This window comes from Balaenoptera physalus (genome assembly GCF_965194825.1).
Source record: "Balaenoptera physalus genome assembly, chromosome: 19".
In the NCBI taxonomy this organism is placed as follows: Eukaryota; Metazoa; Chordata; class Mammalia; order Artiodactyla; family Balaenopteridae; genus Balaenoptera; species Balaenoptera physalus.
Genome location: NC_138900.1, coordinates 18850529 through 18878364, shown reverse-complemented (window position 1 = coordinate 18878364; position 27836 = coordinate 18850529). Strand labels below are relative to the sequence as shown.

The 27836-nt window shown below is 41.2% G+C and overlaps 1 protein-coding gene across 5 annotated transcripts in view; it reads right to left on the bottom strand.

Moving 5' to 3' along the window:
* Positions 1–27836, bottom strand: part of CEP89 (centrosomal protein 89) — a gene marked incomplete at its 3' end in the record, with an annotated part of 75264 nt that overhangs the window by 21090 nt on the left and 26338 nt on the right. For 2 of the 5 annotated variants that reach the window (XM_082437567.1, XM_082437571.1), the window contains exons 8-14: positions 25459–25677; positions 23988–24133; positions 15433–15483; positions 15185–15268; positions 13069–13172; positions 10081–10196; positions 8186–8366 (exon numbers count right to left, since the gene is read on the bottom strand). In XM_082437567.1, coding sequence (XP_082293693.1) covers positions 8186–8366; positions 10081–10196; positions 13069–13172; positions 15185–15268; positions 15433–15483; positions 23988–24133; positions 25459–25677 — 901 coding nt within the window. Of the gene's footprint in view, positions 1–8185; positions 8367–10080; positions 10197–13061; positions 13173–15184; positions 15269–15432; positions 15484–23987; positions 24134–25458; positions 25678–27836 lie in introns of all 5 variants that reach the window. The other 3 variants (XM_082437568.1, XM_082437570.1, XM_082437569.1) reach the window with 3 other exon arrangements.

Below are 27836 nucleotides of genomic sequence, written 5' to 3'. Positions count from 1 at the left end.
TTGTTTATCCATTCTATATAAACCAGTTTGCATCTGCTAACCCCAAACTTTCAATCCATCCCTCTCCCACTCCCCTCCCCCTTGGCAACCACCAGTCTATCCTCTATGTCCGTGATTCTGTTTGTGTTTCACAGATAAGATAGGTTCATTTGTGTCATATTTTAGATTCTACATATAAGTGATATCATATAGTATTTGTCTTTCTGACTTACTTAGTATGATAATCTCTAGTTGCATCCATGTTGCTGCAAATGGCATTATTTTGTTATTTTTTTATGGCTGAGTAGTATTCCACTGTATATATGTACTACATCTTCCTTATCCATTCATCTGTTGATGAACATTTAGGTTGTTTCCATGTCTTGGCTATTGTGAATAGTGCTGCTATAAACTTAGGGGTGCATATATCTTTTTGAATTCTAGTTTTGTCTGGATATATGCCCAGGAGTGGGACTGCTAGATCATATGGTAATTCTATTTCTAATTTTCTGAGGAACCTCCATACTGTTTTCCACAGTGGCTGCACTAACTTACATTCCTACCAACACTGTAGAAAGGTTCTTTTCTCGACACCCTCTCCAGCATTTGTTATTTGTAGAGTTTTTAACAATGGCCATTCTGACCAGCATGAGGTGCTACCTCACTGTAGTTCTGATTTGCATTTCTTTAATAATTAGCGATGTTGAGCATCTTTTCATGTGGATATTAGCCATTTGTATGTCTTCTTTGGAGAAATGTCTCTTTAGGTCTTCTGCCCATTTTTCAATTGGGTTTTGTTGTTGTTGTTGTTGTTACTGAGTTGTATGAGCTGTTTGTATATTTGGGAAATTAAGCCCTTGATGGTTGCATTGTTCGCAAATATTTTCTCCCATTCTGTAGGTTGTCTTTTCATTTTGTTTATGGTTTCCTTTGCTGAGCTAAAGCTTGTAAGTTTGATTAGGTCCCATTTGTTTACTTTCATTTTTAGTTCTATTGCCTTGGGAGACTGACCTTAGAAAACCTTGGTATGATTTACGTCAGAGAATGTTTTGCCTATGTTCTCCTCTAGGAGTTTTACGGTGTCACGTCTTATGTTTAAGTCCTCAAGCCATTTTGAGTTTATTTTTGTGTATGGTGAGAGGGTGTGTTCTAACTTCACTGATTTACATGTGGCTGTCCAACTTTCCCAACACCACTTGCTGAAGAGACTGTCTTGTTCCCATTGTATATTCTTGCCTCCTTTGTCAAAGATTAATTGACCATAGGTGTGTGGGTTTATTTCTGGGCTCTCTATTCTGTTGCATCGATCCACATTTCTATTTTTGTGCCAATAACACGCTGCTCTGATTACTGTAGTGCAAAAGTCTATTATTATTTCTAATGATTTATTTGTAGATCTGTTTTCTACATATGGAATTCTGTCATCTATAAATAATGACACTATTATTTCTTTCTTCCCAAACTTTATAACTCTTCTTTTTCTTGCCATGTGCACTCGCTACCATTTAGTAACCAATGTTGTTTATGCTGTTTAGAAATGGTATCAGAGGGCATCTCTGTACTGTTTCCAGTCTCAATAGGAAAGCTTGCAACATTCCACCACTGAGAGTGACATTTACTGTAGTTTTATTTTTCAGCAGAACCATTAAAGAAGTTCACATCTATTACTAATACTGTTTTTAGAGTTTTTACATCTAGATTCATGAGTGAAAATGAAATGTAATTTTCCTTTCTTATACCATCATTGTTGGGTTTTGGTATCAAGGTTATATTTACCTCATAAAATGAATTAGAGAGCATTAACTCTTTTTCTGTCCTTTAAGAAGTGTTTAGGTGAGACTAGAATTATTTCCTCCTTGAATATTTTTAGAGCTCTCTTGTGAAGGTATCTAGGCCGGTAGTTTTCTTCAAGGGAAGATCTTTGGATTCAATTTCTTTAATGACTAAAGGAATATTCAGGTATTCTTTTTCTTTATAAGTCAATTTTGACAAGTTATATTTTTCAACGAATGTGACTATTTCATCTAAATTTCCAAATGTATTGGCACCAACTTATTTTTAGGTGCATCTATTTGATGGGTTGAACCTTTTATCTCTATGAATTGATCCTCTTCGTTATGTGGAGTCTTTACCTTAACATTTATCTTGTCAGATGTTAATATAATTTACCACCTTTCTTTTGGTTCGTGTTTGAGTAGTATAGCTCTTTCTGTCCTTTTACTTTTGAACTTCCTGTGTCCTTATGTTTGAGATGTATATCTTAAAGACAACACAGAGTGGCTGTTGAGAGTTTTGGTAAACTACTCCGTGATACTGCTGCCTTGGCATCCATTTTGTGTGGCCAAGCGGCCTGCAGGGGTCTTGAACTGACACTAGCCCCGCTCTGGAGCGCAGGCCCTATAACAGCCGGCAGAGTCACAAGTCAATGTAAGTCCCTCATATGACTCCCCCAACGACACTCCTTCCTCACCGCGCAGGGCCTTCCCCTCATGCGCCCTTTAGGTAAGAACCCCCTCTCCCCCTTGGAACTTACCAAAACCCTGCTCTTTTCTGGTTTGAATTGACCAATTGGCCTTAGCCCAGGAAGCCCAAAGCACTCCACCCACGGACCCTAATAAAGGCATGTGCCCCAGGTCCTGCGGCTTCTCTCTGCCTGCGCCTGCCTTGACCTCCCACGTGGCCCCGCGAGGAGTGCTGTGTACCTCCTCCAGGACCTGTGAGTGATGACCTTCTCTATTTCACTTTCCCTAATACCGATATATTTGCTTGTAAATCTAACATTTTATTTTGTGTTTTCTGTTTTCCCACTTGCTCTACCTTTTCTTGACATCATTTGGATTACTTTTTTAAAAAATCATTCTTTTTTTCCCTAAACTAGTTTAGAAGTTAAACACATTCTGTTCCCAGAAATTTCATCATGCATATTTTCAAACTATAAAATCAACATCTTTATCCTCTTCTGAATGATAGACTTTAGAACACAAATTCCATTTACCACCCTCACTAATTATATGCTATTTTTGTTGTACATTTTAATTCTATGTATTTTTAAGTCCCCAAAGATTTATCATTTTTGGTTTATAGAATCAACGTTCATTTACATTTATCCACAAATTTACCACTGTACTTTAGTTCCATCTTGCTTCTCAGACGTCCCACCTTGAGTTACTTTCCTCCTCCAGACTCATGCCTTCTATACCCTCCTTTAGAATTGCCTTTAATGCAGGTCTGCTGGTGGTGACACTCAGTTTGGGTTGGAAAATACCCTTATTTGACTTCACTTCTGAAAGGGATTTTTTCTGGTCATAAAATTCTAGGTCGTCCAGGGTTTGCTTGTATCCAGCACTCTGAAGCTAACATTCAAGGGACCACAGCACCCCTGTTAAGAGCTTGCTGCCGCTGAACTCCTCTGAAGGAAACCGTCCCGGCCGGGCTAGCACAAACCATGTATCGTCACCTTCGGTTGGGGAAGATTCTCAGCTATCCTATCTCTAACCGCTCCTTTTGATATAAATATATCCCTATGCTGATTCTTGTCTCCAATCTAGTGGTACCTCAACCTTTGAACACTCTATGTCATCCCGAACTAGTTTTGCTTCTGACCTATTTCAGTTCACTATTTCACAGTTCAGCTGTGTCTAATCTGTAGTTAAGCCCATCCACTGAGTTTGTATTTTTCAGTTCTAAAAATTCTATTTCTTCCTTTTCAAACCCACTATTGTCATGTTTTATAGTTCCCTGAAGACAATTTGGAGCTTGTCTTTTCTTTCTTTAAGCACACAGCCACCAGTTGTTTTATAGTCTTTGTCTGATAATTCTGGGTTCTGTGGGTCCTTTTAATCAACGGCTTCAGAGATCTGGAAATGCCCTTCAACTCCCTTTCCATTTTCTTTAATCTCTCTGTGATTCCTGATGATCTGAGGCTGGACCTCTTGGATGGGTCTTCCATCTGTTATCTTTTCTCTCCATTCCCAACTGTTTGTTTCCTGATGTTCTAGGTGAATCCACAAATTTATCTTTCAGCCCTTCTACTGATTTTTTTTGAAAATTCTGGTAATTGTTTTTAATTTTGCTTATTTAGTGATTACACTTTTTTTGCCATGGCATTTTATTCTTTTAAACTCTTCTTGGGAGGTCCCGGATGGCCTAGTGGGTTAGGATTCCGGGCTTTCACTGCCAAGGGCCTGGGTTCAATCCCTGGTTGGGGAGCTGAGATCTCGCAAGCCGCCTGGCGCGGCCAAAAAACTCTCCTCAGTTCTCTGTGTTATCTCAGTTTCCTTCGAAGTGAGTTTCTCTGCTCATCTAGGTCTCTCTCCTTTGCAATTTCCCCCCTACACCCAATGCTCCTTGCTGTTGGTCACATCTAGCCGTCTGTTCTTACTTTCGGATGAAGACTGGGTATTTGGTGTGCACTGTAGTAGGGGACTGTTCTGTCCTGGCGCCTCCCTGAGCAGACACATCGCTGACTGATGACCAGGACTCCGTCTGTGTAGGTGAGTTATGCGAATAGTTGGCTTCACTTTAGGATACGGGACCCCCCAAAACCAGGATAAGGAAGGCTTGCCTTTTGCAGATACCACTAGCCACCGCAAACCCTTAGCTCTCCCCAAAAGAGTTTGCTAAATTTCTTTAGTGACGTAGGTTGACACCCGGTTTCTCTCCCATCACCCAAGCCGAGTAAGCTCGAGCTTTCTAGGCAATAGTAAAAGCAAAGAGCAATCTAAGCTTCAAGTTGTAACCACCAGTCTAAGTCTAAGCCAACCGGACAGTTCACTAGGAAGATAAGCTTCTGCCGTTTCCTGCCTCACAGTTCCTTCCAGGCATGGTTGTCAATAAGTAGAACAAGCAAGACAAAATGGATAAGCCACTCCGGATTTATTACCTGCACTGCCTTCAACAGGACAGGAGAACAACACGTACGTACCATACCTAGAAGCTCGCCGAGCACAGGTGCAACCCAACCTTTTTCTACACAATCTTTTCTTCATGACCTCACCTCTGCCTGAGGTACAACCCTTTCCTAACTCAGACTCACCCCCATTGTAGGAGCTAGCTCAACAGCCACTCTGCTGCTAGTTAATAATTCCTCTTTTGTATGTGGCGTTACCTCTATTATGACAGCAGCATGGGAAGGGCTCCCCCTCACTGAGGCAACCAGAGGGCAAGTGCACTGAAGCCCCAGAGGCCCTTCTGCCACCTTTAGCCTAACTCCAAGGTGTCCTTGGCTCCAAGGTGTCCTTGGCCCCTGTGTGTAGTAGCCCAGACCAAAACACTCTGAGTTTCCTTCTCCTTATTTTGCCTATTTTTCTACCAGGTCTTGGTACCGCCTCTGCACACTTCCCTGAATTCACATATTCCGTCTCTGATGAATCCATGCCCCTCTTCCCACGTTACAGATTTCCTCTCCAAGCAAACACTGCCCCTTCCAAGAGCGCCAACAGGCCAACACTCCCCCACATCCACCCTCCTCATTCCCCTATTCCTTACCCCACCTGTCAACTCGGAGCCCAAAGCCTCTCAGCAAAAAGCTGGCACAAAGGCTTTCCCTCCTGTAGCGTAAGAACCTGACAATCCGCTTTTCTGACCGTGATGTAAGTGCTTGACATTAAGCTTTTGATTGCTGAGGCTTCCATTTCAAAGACATTCTTCTCGAATAAACATACTGCCGGCCACACAACTAGACAAAGAGCCAGGCCGTCTTACCCATAAGGTTCCCCTTTTAGAAAGCTCTGGGTGACCTAGGTAACTGACCGCTTCAGTGGCCCCCTTCCTGCACCCAAATTCCTGCTTTCGCCAGTAAAGAGTGAACCCGTGACACCCTAGGCACCTCACCCTTGACCCCGAAAAGGGCAGAATCTCAGGTCTGCGCTGTCTCTCTCTCTACCTTCGACCTTGTTGTGTGGCCCCAGGTGCACCGTGAACCCTCCAGGACCTGTCTGTGAGGAATGAAACTTGTTTCTTCAGCGTTTCCTGATGGTGCTGCTGGGGTGCATCTTACAGGCAGAATAAGAACCGTAAGGGCCGGCCCAGCCAAAACAACACCTGGGCGGGGCTGGGGTGGGAGGGGGTGGCTGGCCACAAGTAGGATGGCCCAGGTGGGTGCTTCAGGCATTGCTACCCGACAGCATCACTACTGACAGGCTGAGACTAGCAGGAAACACCTCCCAGGCCAGTGCCTTCTGAGCCACTACACTCCTGACCCAGTTTCTACTTAAAAGAGATTTGGTGACATGTTTGTTTCTTCAATGACCACATCTCCCATTGCCTTCACTCCCATTGCCAATTAATGGCTTCCTTCAGAAATTTTTTATACCTTTTATACTCACCTCTAGGGGGCTATTAGGATATGTGGTTATGATGCATCCATAAAAAAAAAAAATCAGCCACAGGAGTGGGTATTTGAGGAAAATAAAATCATAAAGATGAATATGACTTCAAAAAAATTTCCCTCCTCTACTGGAACAGAAAAGTAAAGTACAGATCTGGCCCAGACAGCATGCAATAGTATAGTCAAAACACTGGGCTCCTGTACTTGAAATCATCAGCATTTACTGATACACCAAGCTAAGCACTTTGTATGCACTAACTCATTTATTCCCCCGCATCAACCACCTTGAGCTGAAAGCCCCACCATTTAAAAAATTATTTCTTCTCTATTACAAAAGTAATATGCATTCATAACAGAACACTTGGAAAGTAGAGAAAACACAAAGAAAATTTACATTACATTACTCATTACGATAGTTAAGTTTATGCATCAACTTGGCTAGTCTATGGTGCCCAGTTGTTTGGTCAAATACTCGTTAGATGTTTCTGTGAAGGTATTTTGTAGACATGACTAACATCTCAGTCAGTTGACTTTAAGTAAGGGAGATTATCCTTGATAACATGGGCAGGCCTCATCCCATTAGTTGAAGACCTTATGAGCAAAAACTGAGGTTTCCCAAAGAAGAAAGAATTCTGCCTCAAGACTATAACATAGTCTCAGGTTCCAGCCTGAGTCCCCAGCCAGCTGGGCTGCCCTATGGAGTCTGGATTTGCCAGCCCTCAAAACTGCATGAGCCGCTCCTTAAAATAAATCTCTCTCGCTCTCTCCAAATATATATATACATATCCTATACATAGCCTATTGGCTGTTCCTTTGGAGAACACTGACTACTGATACACCCATAATTTCACCTGCCAAAGATAATTTCTTTTAAAATTTATTTATTTATTTATTTTTGGCTGTGTTGGGTCTTCGTTTCTGTGCAAGGGCTTTCTCTAGTTGCGGCAAGCGGGGGCCACTCTTCATCGCGGTGCGCGGGCCTCTCACCATCGCGGCCTCTCTTGTTGCAGAGCACAGGCTCCAGATGCGCAGGCTCAGCAATTGTGGCTCACGGGCATAGTCGCTCCGCGGCATGTGGGATCCTCCCAGACCAGGGCTCGAACCCGTGTCCCCTGCATTGGCAGGCAGATTCTCAACCACTGCACCACCAGGGAAGCCCGAAAGATAATTTCTATTACTATTTTTCCATTCTTCCAATCCTTTCTCTATGTACGTATGGTATATAAGTAATTTTATGTACATATATGTAATTATACAGACACAGACAGACATACACACACGAGAGTGATGAACTCGTCCCAGTCATCTTCATTAACACGAGAAGTCCCGCATCCTGGGAAACCCCTCAGTCCCAGGCAAACTGGGATGGTTGGTCCGCTTAATACACACACACACACACACCCCTTTTTTCTTTTTAAATAAAATTGCAATCATTCTGTACATACTGTTTTGTAACCTAATCTCTTCACTTACAAATCTATTGTGGCTATTTTCCAATGTCAAAAATATTCTTCTGTGACATCATGTTTAATGGCTGCACTGCATTTCATTTTATGGTTCTATCCTTTCATTTCACCAGTTCCCCATTACTGGAGATCTAGATTTCCAGTTCTGCTACTTTAAATTGTCTTTGGATCTAAAAACAAGAGAGGCTGGAACAGTAGGGGAAAAAAATCATATACATACACACAAACTGTAGACCACAGCCCTCAAGGACGGCCTCGCTCTACTTTAAGAAAATATTTACCATTCTTAGTCTCGGACACCCGTGCCGGTGTAGCTAAATGACCCAAAAAAAGAGGAAGCACCCTCTCCCTACCTGCCTGTAACAACATGCACGGTGACGCATGGACGCTTGAAAAGACACTGAGTCCTTACCTTTTTAATTCATTTACAATTGAAGTGTGAACTTCTATTGCGACTTTGCTGTCCAACTGTAGTTTTAGTTCCTGGCATTCCGTCCGTAAAGTTTCCAATTGCTCCTTACTTTTAGTTAGCTCCTTTTCTTGCCTCTGTGTTTTAGTCTCCAGAAGCATTAGCTGTTTAGTCAGTTTGGAAACTGAAACACAAAAGAGATGGATAAAGACTTGGTACAGAAGAGCTAATAAAGCATGAATACTGATTACTAATACTAGTGAGAGCTTATAAAAGATGATCTTTAAAAAAAGATATGCTGGAGATTTAGAAATTAATACCAAAGCAATTACTGTCCCTATATTAAGTAGTCACTAAATATACACTTTCTTACTGGGGATCAATATACTGATATTATTGTTAAATATATAATATTTAACAAGACATGATTCCAGTCTTCAAGGAACTGACTTTCTAAAGACTGAAGCCTTAAGTCACACACAGATGTACAAGTGTACATCATGATGTTGTCCCTAAAACTTCAAGATTTTCAAGATTTTAAGGACATCAAGTATGGCCCAACTAAGGGCAGAATTTGTTTTTCTTCCCTTTCTTCTTTAACTTTTTATGTTTAGTGTCCTACATCTAAAGTAAATCATAAATATTTTCATCCTAAGTGACATGGAAGTATGTAATATTAAGACACTTCCTGGGCATCTGCTGAAACTAGCACTCAGCGTAGAACTCTAAATCCTTCTGTTCTGTGAAAACATTTAGTTGATCGAAATGAATAGCTGTTTCTGGGAAATGGGAAAATAACATGGGCAGCTGACTGAATCACACGGGCCAAAATAATCATCCTACCTGTTTAGATCTGCTGTGTTTGAGATTAAGCTCAGTAAATATGAAATTAACTTCCCTGTCGTCTCTGATCTTTGAGGTTTTCTCTCCCCTCCACCCCAAGCAGTGCCAGGACAAAGGCAGCTACTCCTGTGCCTGCTCAGTCTATGGGGAGGAAACTCCTGCTGGATTGAGAGCGGCTCTCACTGCGGACCCAGCCTGGTCGATAGACACAAGCCAAGCGCCAGCCCCGCAGCTTCAGCTACAGCAGGGGCTGGTAGCGGACTCTTCCGTGGTGTGGAAAGGGGAGCCGCTGAATAACAGGTGCAGAAGGGGAAACAGAAAGGACTCACGCTGGCTCACAGAAGACAGCTTGTATCTTGGCCTCCTGTCCTACACTGTTCTTCACCGGAAAAGAAAAATCAGTAAAGCCAAAGAAAAAAAAAATACCACTCTCTTTCGTGCTCATAAGTTTTGGTTTTAATCGAAGTGGAATAAATGACTCAGTCTGGCCACTTCAAAGTCCACTGTCATACGCTGTGAGGCTCCTGGGATGGGGCGGCGGGGCGTGGTGGGGGGAGACATGTGGGGAGAGGAGGCCCTCACAGAAAGGATCTGATGGAGATTTAAGCTACGGCAGCACCTGCAGCGCTGAAGGAAGGGCGAGAGCACAGAGAAACTGTTTGGAGAGTCAATGGTTCCTACTTATTTACTCATTCAACAAATTTTGGGGAACGTGTCCTCGTGTTGTTTCAAATATTCATCTCACACGATTTTTCCCAGTTACGTGGCACACTGTTTCCCCCCAAACTCAGTTCTGCTCACTCTAAAGCTGTCATCCACAACTGATTTACAAAAGAGAGTAACTCGACACCGTGGAGTCCAAGAGAAAGCAGTCAGTGCATCACGGGTGATGGCTGGATATGCTACAACATAATCGGCTGCCCTTCAGTAAAGAAGAACATGTTCTAAAAAACATGACTTCCAGTGTCTTCACATGGGGGTGGGGGGGTGCCAGTGTAAAATGACACAATGGCGACGTCTCAGCATCACCACCACTCGCGGGAAGGACCGCTCACCTTCCTGGAGACGCTCCTGGTGCGTGTCCTTGGCTTTTCTTTGCTGAATCTCCAACTGCTCAATCAACAACTTGTTTTCCTCTAAAACCAGTTCTGCTTGAGTCTGAAGCTGACGCCTACAATTGATTTACAAAATTAAATACTGACATTCAGGTGCAGAATGGTTACAGAGACACTCCTGAGTCTAAAAGAAAGCATCAAATGTGTTGTAGGTAATGACATGTTTTAATGCTAAACATGTTATTAACATAGTAAGTCTTGCCATTTCCATTAAATTGAGGGAAAGGACAGAAATGAAGTTTGAATTACGAACTGCTTTAGTAACTTGTTAAAATGTAAAATTTCAAACATATACAAAAGTAGAAAGAATAGACTAGAAACTCCCATGTACAAAACGCCCAGCTTGAACAATTATCAAATGGCCAGTCTTGTTTAATCTATATAAACCTCTAATCCCTCCACCCAGTGGATTATTTTGAAGCCAGTATGAAATATTTTTAAAGAATTTAGAAAGCTTCCATCTTAAGCACAGTATGTTCACTTGTACTCGGTAGCATATTTGCCAATAGACAATGACTTTGTTAAAAGCCCTTGTACGAGTTCTTAAACTGTACTAAGACCCCCAGGTTGAATTTCACATGTGCAAACCCTATCCTGACAGTTGGTGCAAAGTAAATCCCAGCTCAGCTCAACCTCATGATCGCAAAATCCAGTGAGAATGAGCTAAAGGGATCTTAGAAATCATCTAGTTAAATGTTTACCACCCGAAGTACATGGTAAACCAGTAAATGATCTCAATTTTCCACTTTAGACTCAAAAACGTGAGGTGGAGGAAGGAGGGAGAAAAGATGAAAGGAGTCCAGCTCTAGTGATGACCTCCCTCAACAGAGGCTGTGCACTAGCTCCTTGGCACCTGGAGGCGTCCCTACCAGCTGCCCCACCGGTGGTGTGGAGGAGGCCCCACGCTGTACTGCAGCGGAGCTCCCCTAGGCGGGGCCGCTCCAGCCTCCTCATGCCTGCCTCAAACACAGCAGCTCCACTTTGGACTTTCTTATCAGACTTCCTCCCTCCCTCCCTTCCTCCTTCCTTACTTCCCTCTTCTTTCCTTCTTTCCCTACCTCTTTCCTTCCCTTCCCCCCTCCCTTCCACCTTTTCTTTCTTTTTTAAATGAAAGGGATCTCCCATTCCTAAAAAAAAAAAGGTCAAAACCTCAAATTTAGTTTAAAGCTCCTTCCCATTTTATAGGTAAAGAAACTGAGGTCCATTAAGCATGAGGTTACCCAGCTGGTCAGAGGCAGTTAGGGAAAGAGACGTAGAGTTTAGCTGCAGCCCAGAAGTTCATGGAGAAATTATCTGAAACTAAGGAAGAAGACTCTGCTGACGTGTGAAGTCAGCGCGCCCGAGCATCGGACGGGGATGCACTGCGCCTCACGCCCGCGCAGGCACAGAGAGCAGCAGCCAAGGCAGGCAGGTGAGGGCACGACTGGGACGGGCTTCGCGGTGGCAGCAGACCTGCCTACAGAGTGCGAGGCCCCGGTCCTGCCCCAGCTGGAGGACAGTGAATTCAGAGTAGGGGGAGGCCGGCCGCAGGGCCTCAACAGGCCCTGTGCAGAACTAACAGCTTTCTGCGCCCCAGCCCTGTGCCACAGGCCACCAGACTAGAGCAGGACGCAAATTTCGAAGTCTTATAAACAGGACTGGGGAAGATAGTGGGCATGCGGATTTCAAAAGTGGGGTCTGCCTTTCTTTCCTTTCTTTTATTTATTTATTTGTTTTTACCGTAATGAGAAGTAAACAGGTTTGACTTACAGCTATACACAAGGTTAGAGAAAGAATCTGAGGGTTTGGGAGAGGGCTCCTGGAAGCAGCCCAGCTGACCTGCTTTCTAGGGCACTATTCAAGGAGGGTTTGAGGGGAGACACACTAGGAACCCTGACAGAAGAAAATCAAAGTTCAACTGGGGAAGCCACAGTACAACAGGATCCAGTAGCTGCCCAACCAGTCCCAGCTGACACATCAGTGGCCATAAAATCAGGCAGAACCCACCTAACAGTAAGAATGCTGTTGACTCAATTCTAAATTTCTATATATCACATATAGAAAATATTTAATTTTTTTCAGGGATGTTAAGACATTTAAAAAATATTAACTATAACATACCTACCCAAGGCAAAAAAGATCTACTTGAATAGCTTTTGCTTTCTTGGTCCGGCTTGGGTATTGCCTTTAGACTTTTGAAGACATTTACTTTCTCAAATGCACTGAACAGGCATCTGTTGCTGCTGTGCTAGATGAACAGGACACGGCCCTGCCCTTGAGATGCTCCCAAAGGAGAAGAGGGAGACAGGTGTGAAGACACATAGGTAGGCACAGCATGGCAGGTACCAGGACAGGGCGTGTGTTTAGGGCCAAGTCAGAAACTGAGACAAAGGAACAATTCACTCTGCCTTCAGGGAGAGCTACTGACTAGCACCATTTGAGCAGGGCCCTAACGGATGTACAGGAGGGCAGAAAGGGGTGTTCCGGGGGGAGGGAAGGGCATCCGCAATAGGCGGGAAGTGAGGCAGCACTCAGCTGTCTGGGAATGGAAGGGGCAGGGCAAGTGGGAGCTGGGAGTGCAGGGCCTCATCCTGAACTGTCTGTCCTAAAGCCCTGGGAGCCATCAGAGGGGTCTAAGAAAGGATGTGACTCAATGGGTTTGGGATGGGAAAAGTGCCCTAGAAAAATACAACCTCAGAAGATAAAAATGGAGACAGCAAATATATATTTATATATATATAGAAACCTATTTAGAATTTTTAAAGTAGTCTTTAAAATACAAGTTTAGAATAATTTACTAGTTTTCACTACACCTTATTAGTTTCTTAGAAACTCTCCATTAAAATGTTTTAGTTAAAATACATATATATTTGACAATTTAATAAAGTTTATTCCTATTATCTTTTCTTTTTTTAATTAGCAAAATACCAGAAACACAACACCACTTGCCATTCCTCACTGGTGACAACACTATTCTTATTCAGCTCTTGGTGCAATTCTTCATTTTCTTTCACCACTTCTTGGACTCTCATCTTAAACGTTCTCATTTCCTCCTGAAACAACATTTATGTAAACTGTAACACACACATACATTCATCTCTGTATTTCTTAGTTCTAATGCTGTCGCTGTGGCTAAAATCAAATGTTAATAGCTTTTAAGCAAAGTCTCATAGTACCGGCAGCCTTAAACTTGGTACCAGCACCAAGTGCCTGCCCTCGAGGGGCTCACGGTCTAGCGAGAAAACACAAGAGACAGCTGCCATGCAGAGAACAAGGGACAAAGCACCTCAGGTTTTAAATATTCCATTCCTAACTTGATAACATTTTTCTATAACTGCCAAATATTTGAAAAGATAAAAAGGGGAATAAAAAAGGCAGAGATGCCTATAAATGCCATAGTTTTTTCTTTGTTTAAAGACCTCGGAGGATAAATTGGAGCTTTTTAGATAAAAATAAGAATTTTTCCTCCTAACTAAAGCCCATTTTGGTGGGGAAGGGCTTAGTGCAGGCATTGGAGTCTCATAATTTTGCCCCATTACAATCACGAGAAAGTCTCCCTTACTTAAATCCATCAGTCAGTCCAGCTTCATCACTCACTGGCCCCCACATGAGGACTGTTGCTTGGTCTGTTTTCGACTGCTAACGGTCTGTGTTTGTGGCACTCATGCTGGGTGGCCTCCATCATGACTTTTCTCAGCTAGCCCTTGGCCAGCTTCAGTATCGTGTGCTGTCTTTTGGTGAGAATCTTAGGTGCTAATATTTATTCTGGGATGCTTCTAAATATTCTTCTCCCAGCTAGCAGACATTTATACTTATAAAAAGCAACGATGCCAAGCAACTTCTCTTTCTCTCACCTTTCTGCCCAAATGCACTCCCTAATTTCTAGCAGTCCACTGGCCCTTTTTCAGAACATGGGTGGGGCAAACTACAGCCCACAGGCCGGCCGCCTGTATTGTCAATAAAGTTTTATTGGAACATAGCCACACCCATTCGTTCACACCTGCTCTGCAGCCGCTTTCATGCTACAGTAGCAGAGCTGAGTAGCTGCAAATAGAGACTCCATGGCCCCCAAAGCCTAAAATTGATACTAAGTAAATGTTTACAGAAAATGTTTCCCGAACCCTATTTTAGAAGGAGCACTAAATAAGTATTTTTATTATTTGGATTGATACTTAACCAATTATACAAGATTAATTCACCCTCTTAAAAAATTAAGTGTCCAACAGAAAGCCTAGGAGAAAAGGTTCACAACTGCATTACATGGGCCATGTACATGGGACAGCAGAACAAGAACAGGCTGGGTGACTCTTAACAGACCCTTCCAATCAGGGATCCCAGAAATACCAACTCTTTTCTCCCTGGATCCCTCCAATTCCGGAGATCTCTTTGGTCACTTAAATAAGGAACATAGAGGTTCGCAGCATGGAAAGGCATGGGACGTATCTATAACACCTGCACAGCCTTGGTTTCCTGTATAATTAGAATGAACTCTGCCCCAGGAGCCATTCCCATGGAAAAGAGCGAACATGGCAGAAACAAAGAAAAACCTCACTTCCCCACCATTACCAACAGCTCAGTAATTAGACTTCCTGGGGGTCAGCTCTTCACAGATTAAGAAGCATCTAAGTCTGCCTAAAACATCCCCGGTCTTCTACCTTCCTTGTCTGCCCAAATGTCCCTTTTACCAGTGCTGTTTGCAGCTGCACAGGACCAGGAAAGTAGCACCTCCAACTGCTGCCTTCTCTGCACCCCAAGATCCCAGCCCACGTGGGGCTGCCTGTCTGGGAAACCACGGCTTCCAATGCAGCACCACCCCGTCCCTCCATACTTCTCCCATCAAACCCAACCCACCCCTCCTGCTCCGTCCATCACTCTCTCCTGCCTTCCCTCTTCCTTCTCCCCGTCCCCACCCTGCTACACTCCCCCCTTCCTCCTTTCCTTCTTTTAACAAACACTTGAGTACCTGCTAGATGTTGGCTATACCTATCTTCAAAATGTTGCTTCCAAGTTTGAATCGGTCTTCTTTTTTACAAACCTTGCTCTTCTGAGACTTTTGCCCACCTACCTGAAGGCTGGCATTGAGCTCGTCCTTCTCTTTCATTCTGTCTTCATAGGCCAGCAACAAGGGGGACAGGTACTTTGTATCCACCTGAACATAATGGAGTAAAGAAGGTTAATATCTTTCTTACATCTAAACACAATCAGCACATCTTTAAAAAGGAAAGAAAATTTGCTTCATTTGGAATGGTTTGTAACAGCTATTCAATTATAGCCCAGAAAATATGGGCCTGAAATTAAATAACTTTCACTTACCAGCCAGGGCGGTATAGGGCCCTTTGATGGGAGGCCTTCAATATTTAAACTCTAAAAACAAAACACATGGTGAAGACAAATTAAATTACACTTCCTCTGAAATTTCAAGTCTTAGCTATTCTTAACCTAGACTGGGCATCAGCTATCTAGGAATCTTGTGTGTGTGTGTGTATATAAATTGATACATTTGCGTATATATTTATATATATATAAGAATCTGAAGTGTTTGAGAGTAATTTATAGACATAATGCTCCTTTTCCTCTAAATACTTCAATGTATATTTCCTAAAAGCAAAAGCATTCATCTATTTGACCACAGTACCATCATAAAAATCAGGAAATCAAGACTGATGTGATACTCTATTCTAATCTATAGACTATATTGAAATTTTGCCTATTTTCCCACTGATGTCCTTTTCTGGTCAAGAATCCAATCCAGGATTACATGTTGCATTTAGTTGTCAAAACTTTTCAGTATTTTAAAATGTGGAACATATCTAATAATTTTTTATTGGATGCCAATAAAACTTTTCCAGCGTTATGTTGTTGAGTGTCTAGATTTTGTTGTCTTCTTTTAAAGTGTTTTGTGTTCTTCTTTTTCTCTTGTAGGCTCTTAAGTTACGCACAAAAGACGATGCTTTTGAGGCTCATCTCTTTACCCTGGCTGGGGTGGGTCTTTACTGAAAGGCGGGTTTAGCCATACTGCTAAGGCATGGCCCTTCTGGGCTCCTTACTCAACGCTGCGGCATTCACCAAGGTCTCCCCACTGTGGCTGGTCAGAACCCAAAGGTCTCCAGGTGCTGATTATTTTTAGCTCACAGCTCCCTGAACTTGTTTTCTGCCTGGCCTCACAGAGTTTCATCCTGTACATGTGCAGGTTAGTGTTCAACAGAGGACTGCCAGGAACCCCATGTGGATTTATGTAGCTCTTGCCATGGCTGCCTCCTCTCTGGTGTTCCTGCCCCGCAAATCCTAGTCTCCTCTGCTTCCCCAAATCTGACCTGTCTCTTCAGTTCAGACTGCTGTACTCTGCCTGCGTTGCTGCACCCTGCGCTGTTACCCGAGAGCGCCTCCAAGCAGAAAGCAATGGCTCATAAGGCTCATCTGTTTATCCCCCTTCTCCCCATGATCACATGCTGCCTGCTGCTGTCTGATGTCTGTAAAGAGTTGTATTGTTTATTCTGCCTGGTTTTCTAGTTGTTTACAGTAAGAGGCCAAAGCTGGGAGCAGTAATTCCATCAGGGCCAGAAGCAATGGCCCTGATGGCATAATTCCTTATTCAACAAAAACTTTCATGAATCATTCAGCAAACACTGAAAGCTCACTAAGCCATTGTGGGCGTTACAGCACATTTCACTGTTCATTGTTTGGTTCCACACAGAGATGGGTCTTCTCACATAGCACAGGGCAGAACGTGCCTTGAGAGTGGTACAAACAGAAGCCTGCAATGGTTGGAGAGAGAGATCACCTCCGGCTGGAGGCATCAGGGGAGACTGTCATGGAGAACGGGGGCTGCAAAGGGTAGAATGGTGTGCACATTTTCGGGGGGCGGGTGAGGGCAGCAGCCAGTCACTGGGCCTGCCTGCCCACAACCTTCTGAAAGAGAACTGGCTTGCCCACAGCCCTGCAGAAGGCCCTGGCCTAGGAAGCCTGTTTTGGATCCTAGGACCCCAGGAACTTTAATATTTTTGTTAAAAAAAAAAAAAAGTTAACATTATGTTAGGTGAAAGAAGTCAGCCACAAAAGACCACCTATTGTATGATTCCCGTTATATAAAACATTCAGAACAGGCAAATCCACAGAGACAGAAAGTAGTGGTTGCCAGGGCCAATGTGGGTGGTGGGAAAGAAGGAGGAGTGACCGCTAACAGGTGTGAGATTTCTTGTTGTGAGTTTTCTTGCTGTGATGAAAATTTTCTAAAATTGATTGTGGTGACGGTTGCACAGTTCTGTGACTACACTAAAAATCACTGAATTGTATACTTTAAATGGGTGAATTAGATGGTATGTGAATTACATCTCAAAACTGATATTTAAAAATTTTAAACCTAAGTCCTACTTCAAAAAGAAAGCGGCCCATAATGCTGCCCTGATCTCCCAGGAGCCACGAGACAACACCGTGCACACATGGCTCCCCCCCAACCCCAATCCCAGTAGGAGCCAGTGAGCTGGGCGTCCTGACAACCCTACCGCACCTCCAGCCCCACACAACCCTCACACACATGAGCCTCCAGGGCACAGACCTGAGCTGCTGGCCCCTCTTGTTGTTCCTCACAATTTTTGAGGTTTGCTCAGAACCTCAAAAATAGTGTAGTGGTCTGCTCAGTGAGTCTGTCGAATTGAATTCTGCAATCCTGCTTCTAAAGTAAAACCTAGTCTGTCTTCTCTCTTTATATACACGTACACTGTGAAAGGATCTCCACCTCCAAGTTAATTACACACCCATCACCCCGCATATTTACCATTTTGTGGGGAGAGAACACAAGTTCTACTCTCTCAGCAAGTTTCAACTATACAGTACAGTATTATCAACTATAGTCACCATGTTATACATTAGATCCTCAGATCTCATTCATCTTATACCTGAAAGTTTGGACCCTTTTACTTGCCTCTCCCTATTTCTCCCACGCCCCCGGTCCATGGCAGTCACCATTCTACTCTGTGTTTCTATGAGTTCGACTTCTTTTAAGATTCCACATATAAGTGACACCAAGCAGTATTGTCCTTTATCTGGCTTATTTCACTTAGAATAATACCCTCCATGTTCACCCATGTTGCAAGTGACAGAACTGCCTTGTTCTTTAAGGCTGAATAATATTCCACTGTATGTCGTATGTTTTTTATATATATGTATATATATATGTATATGTGTGTGTGTGTGTATATATATATATATATATATATAAAAACATATGACACATACCACATTTTCTTTATCCATTCATCTTGACAGACACACAAGTGGTTTTCACACCTTGGTTATCATAAATAATGCTGCAATGAACATGAGAGTATAGATATCTCTTCAAGATAGTGATTTCATTTCCTTTAGATACATACCCAGAAGTGGGATTGTTGAATGGTATGGTAGTTCCATTTTTAGTTACTTGAGGAACCTCCATACTGTTTTTTGTAGTGGCTGCACCAACTTCCATTCTCACCAATAGTGTACGAGGGTTCCCTTTTCTCCACACCCTCACCAGAATTTCTATCTTTTTAAAAAAAAGACACGCTAACAGGTATGAGGTGATATCTCATTGTGTTTATAAGTTGCATTTTCCTGATGCATTAGTGACGTTGAGCACCTTTTCATATACCTGTTGGCCATCTGTATGTCTTCTTTGGAAAAATGTCTATTCAGATCCTTTGCCCATTTTCAAATTGGGTTATTTGTTTTTGTGCTATTGAGTTGTATGAGTTCCTTGTATAGTTTGCATAGCAACCCTTTATTGGACATGTGGTTTGCAAATATTTACTCCCATTCCATAGGTTGCCTTTTCATTTTGTTGATAGTTCCCTTTGCAAAAGCTTTTTTAGTTTTGATGTAGTCCACTTGTTTATTTTTGCTTTTGTTGTCTTTGCTTCTGGTATCAAGTCCAAAAAATCAACGCCAAGACCAAGGAGTTTTATAATTCAGGTCTTACATTCAAGTCCTTAATTCATTTTGAGTTGATTTTTGTGTATGGTGTACAACAGGGGTCCAGTTTCATTCTTTTGCAAGTGGATATTCAGTTTTCCCAGCATCATTTACTAAAGAGACTATCCTTTCCCCATAGTATATTCTTGGCTCCTTTGTTGACCGTATACACATGGGTTTATATCTGGGCTCTCAATTCTGTTCCATTGATCTATGTGTCTGTTTTCATGCCAACAGTACACTGTTTTGATTACTATTTCTTTGTAATATAGCTTGAAATCAGGAGGTGTGATATCTCCAGCTTTGTTTTTCTTTCTCGAGTCTACTTTAAATATTTGAGGTCTTTTGTGGTTCCATATAAATTTTAGGATTGTTTTATCTGTTTCTGTGAAAAATGCCACTGGAATTTTGATAGGGATCATTCTGACTCTGCAGGTCACTTTGGGTAGCATGGACGTTGTAACAATATTCTTTCAATCCACGAGCACAGAATATCTTTCCACTTATTTGCATCATCTTCGATTTCTTTCATCAATGTTTTATAGTTTTTGGTGTACAGATGTTTCACCTCCTTATCACTTCTCAGCCTTTTGGCTAAGATCAAGTGTACATGTTTCACCTCCTTAGTAAATTTATTCCTAACTGTTTTATTCTTTTTGATGCTACTATAAATGGGATTGTTTTCTTAATTTCTCTTTCCAATAGTTTTTTGTTAGTGTATAGAAACACAACTGATTTTTGCATATTAATTGTGTATCCTGCAAATTTACTGAATTCATTTATTAGTTCTAACAGTTTTTTGGTGGAGCCTTTAGGGTTTTCTATATATAATTTCATTGTCATCAGCAAATAGAGGCAATTTTACTTCTTCCTTTCCAATCTGGATGCTTTTTATATCTTTCTTGCCTAATTGCTCTGGCTTGGACTTCTAGTATTCTGTTGAATAAAACTGGTAAGAGTGGACATCCTTGTGTTGCCCCTGAAGGTTTCAGCTTTAGATGCAGGCTTGTCATATATGGCCTATTACTATGTTGCAGTATGGTCCTTCTACGCCCGGTCTGTTGAGAGTTCTTATCATGACAATATGTTGAATTTTTGTCAAAATTTTCTGCATCTATTGAGATGATCACAGGTTTTACTCTTAATTTTGTTAATATGGTGTATTATACAGTAAGTCCCCTACATACAAACCTTCAAGTTGCGAACTTTCAAAGATGCAAACATGTGCTCCATCAACATCAGGCATGAGTGAAACTGCAGCTTGCCCTCCATCTCCTGTTGCTGATGATCCTTCAGCTCTACCATCTCCCACCTCCTCTTCCTCCTCCAGTCAGTAACTCTTCTTGCCTGTTCACTCCATGCCAACCCCTGTATGCCAGCTGTTGTACTGTGCTACTGTACTGTAATCTTACTACATCGTAAGATTAAAAATGTTTTATTTTTTGTGTTTTTTTTTTACGTATTGTGTGAAAAGTATTATAAACCTAGTATGGTACAGTACTATATAGTCAATTGTGTTAGTTGGGTACCTAGGCTAACTTTGTTGGACTTAGGAACAAATTGGACTTACAAATGTGCTCTTGGAATGGAACTCGTTCATATGTAGGGGACTTACTGTACTGACTAATTTGCAGATGTTGAACCATCCTTGTATCCCATGAATAAATAGCCCTTGATTGTGGTGTTTGATCCTTTCAATATAGAGTCATCCCTCAGTATCTGTGGAGAACTGGTTCTAGAACTGGCTGTGGATACCAAAATCTGCAGATGCTCAAGTCCCACAGTTGGCTCTCCAGATCCACAGTTCTACACCTGCAGATTCAACCAACCATGGATTCTGTAGTACTGTACGTATTTATTGAAAAAAAAATTTACGTATAAGTAGACCCATGCAGTTCAAACCCATGTTGTTTAAGGGTCAACTATACTGTTGAATTCAGTTTGCTAAAATTTTGTTGAGGATTTTTGTATCTCTGTTTATCAGGGACATTGGCCTACAATTTTCTTGGAGTGTTCTTGTCTGGCTTTGGCATTAGGGTAATGCTGTTCTCGTAAAATGAGTTTAGCAGTGTCTCTTCCTCTTCAATTCTTTAGAAGAGTTTGAGAAGGGTTGGTATTAACTCTTGGTATGATTTCAAACAATCAGCTTAGTTCCTTGATCTTTTCTATTTTTTATTTAATTTACTTCTGCTCTGATCTTTGTTATTTCCTTCCTTCTATTAACTTTGGGCTTCGTTTGTTCTTTTTCTAGTTACTTGAGGTATAAAGTTAGGTTGTTTACTTGAGATCTTTCTTGTCTCTTAGTGTAGGTGTTTATTACTATGAACTTCCCTATTGGAATTGCTTTTGCTGTATCCCATAAGTTTTGGTATGTTGTGCTTCCATTTTCATTTGTCTCAAGATATTTTCCAATTTCTTCTTTGATCCACTGGTTGATCAGAGTAGCATGTTGTTTAATGTCCACATATTTGTTAATTTTCCAGTTTCCTTCTTTTAATTGATTTCTAGTTTTGCACTATTGTGGTCAGAAAAGATGCTTGATATGATTTCAGTCCTTTTAAATTTATTAAGACTTGTTTTGTGGCCTAATATATGATCTATCCTGGAGAATGTTACATGTGTGCTTGGAGAAGAATGTGTATTCTGTTGCTTTTGGATGCAATGTTCTGTATACACATGGTCTGATGTATCATTTAAGGCCTATGTTTCCTTACTGATTATCTGTCTGGATGATCTATCCATTAATAAAAGTGGGGTATTAAAGTCACCTACTATTATTGTATGACTGTCTGTTTTTCTCTTTAGGTCTGTTAATATTTGCTTTATATTTTTAGGTGTGCCTATGTTGGGTGCACAAATATTTACAAATGTTATATCCTCTTGTTGGAGTGACCTCTTTATCATCTTATAATAACCTTTGTCTCTTATTACAGTCTTTGTCTTAAAGTCTATTTTGTCTAAGTAAAGCCAACCCACCTTTCTTTCGGCTTCCATTTGCATGGAGTACATTTTTCCATCCCTTCACTTTCAGTCTGTTTATGTCTTTATATCTGAAGTGAGTCTCTTGTAAGCAGCACATACGTGGGTCTTGCTTTTTTATCCATTCAACCACTCTATGTGTTTTGATTAGGAGAATTTTAGTCCATTTATATTTAAAGTAATTATTGTTAGGTATGGACTTATTGCCATTTTGTTCACTGTTCCCTGGCTTTCTGTAATTCCTTTTGGTTCCTTTCTTCTCTTGATCTCTTCAAGTGTGATTTCATGATTTTCTGTAGTGTTATGCTTAGATTCCTTTGTCTTTACCTTCTGTGTATCTACTATAGGTTTCTGCTTTGTGGTTACTATGAGGCTTACATAAAACAACTTATAACTGTCTATTTTAAGTTGATAACTTAAGTTTGAATGAATTCCAAAACTACATTTTTTATTCTCTCCCAATTTTGTTTCATTTTTTATTCTCTCCCCATTTTATGTTTATGATGTTGCAATTTACATCTTCTTATCTTGTATATTCATTAACAAATTATTGTAGTTATATTTTTACTATCTTTGTCTTTTAACCTTCATACTAGATTTATAAGTGATTAACCCACCAACTTTGCAACAACAGATTATCTTTAATTTTACTATATATTTACCAGTGAAATTTTTAATTTCATGTTTTCCTGTTACTAATTAGTGCCCTTGTATTTCAGCTTAAAGAAAGTCCTTTAACATTTCTTGTACGGCTGGTCTGGTGGTGATTAACTCCTTCTGCTTTTGCATGTCCTGAAAACTCTTTACCTCTACTCCAATTCTAAAGGACAACTTCGCTGGGTAATATATTCTTGGTTGAATATATTGTGCTACTCCCTTCTGGTCTGCAGTTTCTGCTGAAAAATCTGCTGATAGATCTTATGAGGGTTTCCTTGCATGTAACATGTTTTTCTCTTGCTGCTTTTAAGATTGTCTCCTTGTTTTAACTTTTGACAATTTAATTATAATGTGTTTTGATGTGGGTGTCTTTGGATTCATCTTCTTTAGAACTCTCTGGGCTTCCTGGATTGAGACGTCTATTTCTTTCCCCAGGCAACTTTTCAGCATTATTTCTTTAAATGAGCTTTATGCCCCTTTCTCTCTTTCCCCTCTGGGACCTCTGTAATACACTTGATGGTATTCCTTAAGCTATCTTCACTCTTTTTCATTCTTTTTACTCTTCTGTTTGGGTGAATTCCACTGCCCTGTCTTCAAGCTCACTGATCCTTTCTCACACTTGCTCTAGTCTGCTGTTGAACCCCTCTATTGAATTTTTCACCTCAAGTATTATATTCTTCTGCTCTATGATTTCTCTTTGGTACTTTTTAAATATTTTCTATCTCTTCGTTGAAATTCTCACTTTGTTCATGCTTTCCTGACCTTGCTGAGCATCTTTATGACTGTTATTTTAAACTCTCTATTGAGTAAATCACTTATCTGGATTTCATTAAGATCAGTTTCTGGAGATTTATCTCGTTCTCTTCTTTAGAACATATTCCCTTTTTTCTTCATTTTCCTTTACTCTCTGTGTTGGTTTCTGTGCATTAGAAAAAACAGCCACCTCTCCTGTCTTGACAGAGTGGCCTTGTATAGGAGATAAGTCTCATCGATCAGCCTGGCCCAAGCTCCTGGTTGCCTCTCAAACTCTGTGATTGTCCAAGCTGCTGTCTTTATTCTTAGTGGTTCCCAGTAGTTGGGGATGTACCAAGACCCATCAGAGAAAGGGAGGGAGGGAAGGAGGGAGGGAGGGAAAAAATAGAAAGGTGCTCAGAAAGACTCTACTTTGGATGTATCTTTCTTTATACCAAATTATAATAAATATGAGCCCTTTAGAATTGGAAAGCAATTCAACAGGAAAGGCTAATATCAGAAAACTGATTTTTCTTAATAGGAAACATTACCTCTTCCTTGGATAAATGCCTGAATTTTGTTTGATATCTACTCAGTTCTACATTCAAACAATGAACAGTCATTTTCAATCCATCATTTTCATCCACCAGTTCTTGAGCTTGTTTTCTTAGATAATGTAATTTAGGTGCAGCGACTACTGAAAAAAATAAATTCAATATTATACCATAAGAACTTATTTCAAATTTATCAAGATTTTATATAAATTGCTGATTGTCCTTCTTTCCCTTTTAGGCGCACAAAGGCAGTGAATGACAGATATGTAGATATAAATGAATAAAAGTTACTAAGTTTTTTTAACATTGAATAGTCAACATTGTTTTGGAAGTTTGTGAAAGTTTTTGCATGTACAATTAAGGTAAAATAAAAATTTTAGGTTGAAAAAAAGTCGTTTCAGATGATATACAAATATGTTCCTTGAAAATTATATAGAATAAATGGAGAATTTATTACAACTAATAACTTTCCCACATAATAGTAATGTCTTATTAGAAAATGTAATAGAAAATAGATCCCACAAAATAATAGCACAAATAATATAAAGTATCTAGAAATGTGCCTAAGACAAGAAATATGCAGGGTCTGTATAAAGAAAACTACAACATCTTTCTTAAGGCCATAATATTAGACTTATATAAATAGATAAATATACAGAGAAAACATTGAAAACAGTGAATATTTATATGACCTAAGCATTATTACTATTATTTTTTTAGCCGTGCCACACAGCACGTGGGAGCCTAGTTCCCAGACCAGAGATTGAACCCGCCCCCACCACACAGTGGAAGTGTGGAGTCTTAACCTCCAGTGAAGTCCCTGATCTTAGCATTAAAAAGAACTTGACACCAATGGCATAGGTCATAACAGAAAAATATCCTATACATTTAGCTGAATTATAAACAAACTGAGAAAATATTACATACATGACAAAGGCCTAAGATCCTTAATATGTAAAGAGCTCCTACAAATCAACAGAAAAGATCAAAACATCTCAATTTAAAATGGGAAAACTTATAAAAGAGAAAGAAAATGACCCAAAAAGATAATGAAAAAAATATTCAACTTCACCAATAATAAAATAAATAAATTAAACTAAAATGGGATTCTTTTTTTTTTTTAACCTATCAAATTCACAAGGAAAATACAATCCTCATCATTGGTAAGTATGTGGTGAAAGAGCCACTTTTATATGCTGCTTATGGGGATAAAAACTGATATGAAACATAGGTACAATACTATGCTAAGAATCAAAAGAAGTATTAGAATTTTAGCATAATAATAATGACACAGCAGCTGAAATCAAATTTCAACAAGTATATTAATGAAAGACCTTAAAATCATAACAAAATATCAAGAACATTAATATCAACAAATACTGTAACATAAAATATTAACTTTCAAAATAAATAAGAAAATTTGAATTCTTGTTTGTTCCTTTAATAAAAGAACTGTAGTTGTCCCCACCTTCCTGAGAGGATGCTTTCTCAACTTCTTTCAGCTTTCTATTTTCTTTTTCCATCCTTTTAAGTTTTAACTGTAGTTCTTTCATTGTTTTTTTTATTATGTTAAGTTCAAGAGTAAGGGTTTGATTTGCATTGTTTAGATGCAAATTTTCTTCTTTTAATTCCTCGAACTTTTCTTTGGTTATTTCTATATGTCTTCGATGTGTTCTACCATTTACATCTAAAAAGGCACAGGAAAAAAGTTTTAAAATATTAATTGATATTTACAATTCTACATCAAAATTACAGGAGACTATTTCAAAAACCACATGAGCAACTCTTCATGTCAGTGCCTGCAAAGAGAATGGCCTATACAGCAAAGAGTGCATGGTCTGTTGGGACTACAGTGAGCAACAGGAAGAGAGATGACAGAGGGGGAGGCAAGAGCCGGTGGAGGCTCTATATTATTGTACAAAGTATTGTACATATCATAATATGCAGAGTGGAGGTTGTATCCTGCAGGCCACCAGGAGCCAGAAAGCCTTTCAGGCAGAAGTATGGAAAGAAGAGGCTCTACTCTCAGATGAATCCCTGAGGCCAGCAGTGAAGAAACTGAACAGGAAGGAGGCCTAGCCCAGAGGCAGGGAGACCAGTCAGGAGACTCCTAGAGTAGGGATGGAGAGGAAAGGACATGAGAGAAGGATTCAGGGGCGAAAACTCAGCAGGGCTCAAGAACTCACTGGGTGTGGACAGTGAGGGGGCGCAAATCAAGGATGAGCACCAAGCACCTGTGGTTTGGAAGACATCTAGCCAGACAAGGGACACAACCATGGCAGGGGAGGGGAAGCTCAGGCTAGGACACGGGCCCGAAGCTCTGAAGGCAGCCTCAGCTGGAGAGACTGAGGAGCCACCAGCATGTGGGCATACCTGAAGGCACCAGGGCGAGAAAAAAACCAGAGACCACGAAGGAGGAAGGAGTAGCAAGAAAGATGGAGGAAAGCAGAGAGCGATGTCCCACAGGGAGATCAAAGGAGGTGAGGACTACAATGGGCTCCCAGCCTGGGCAGAGCCTCTGTGTGCAGATGTGCAGACAAGGGCAGGAATGCTGGTGGCTCCAGACAGCCTCCCCTGACCTCTGACACACACATCCCCAACCCCTAGAACATGAAAGGAAAGTCAAAGAAATGAGTAACTCCACAGCTACACTGAAAACAAGAGGCGAGCCACCAGGAATCCTGGAAAGAAAACATTTGAGATTAGATTGAAGATGGAAGCTGCAGCCTAAAATATGCCAGGAGAGGTCAGCTACAGGAGGTGGGAGTGCTTCCAGGGATGTGCTTTGCCCTGGCAGGTAGTGGGGACACAAAGAGACCTAGAAAGGGCTGATGAGGTATCCAGTTAATGTGCCAGACGGGATCAGCAATGGTTCAAGCCCCCTGGGCCAGGTAGTACAGACAGGCCCTGAGGACTGAGGCAGGCAGGCACTGGGGCTGGGGAAACTCAGGAGGAAGAGGGACCCCCGAACCCCCTGGCTGACCACACACCCTGTCTGTCCCTGTCAGTCACTGGAGGCAGGCTGTACACCTGACAGCCCACTGGTTTCCCCTCTGAGCGGCCTGCAGTAATCAGATACAGCATCCCCAGGCCGACCAACAGGGACTCCCAAGGACCAAGGTGAACACATCACCAAGAACCATGTGAGCTATAAGAGAAGCACCAAAATCAAATAACAGAGGACAGAGTTGGCTGCTCAACAACTATAAGATTTTTGAATGAGTGTAGTTAAGATTCCAGAGAGATGTTTGTCAATACTTAATAGAAATCACAGAAACAAACAGTTTCATTCACAATACAAATTCAAAGGATGGGCTGAGCAGCGGAGTACATACAATGAAGAATGAACCTGTGGGCTAGACATTAGAGCCCCAGCAATATCCCAGAATACAGCACCAAAAACACCGAGATAGAAAGGGTGAAAACAAAGCCAATCAGACATGGAGGACAGACAAAAGCCTTGATTCCTGATAGGATTTTCAGACTAGCAATGTGAGGCTTAACAGGAAAAAATTACAAAATCCACCTTGAAAGCTAATGAGGCTCCCCAAACTGTAGAGGGGATAGCACCCCAGAAAGTATCTCTAGACCCCTCAGCTCTGTCTCTAGCCCCTGAGCAGAGCCCCCGTTTGCATACACCCCCCTCCCAGTGTCTGCCTATATTCCACAGGTCCACTCCCCTCCCCAGGATCTGAGCACATCCCACGGGGACACATATCCATCATCCAACGTGTGAACGTTTGGACTCTCTCTTTTAAGGCAAAGGTGGAAATTCAACAAACTGCCTCCTCTTCCCAATTTTGATAATGGGACAGAAGCAACAGCCTTTACAGGGAAAAAAAAAAA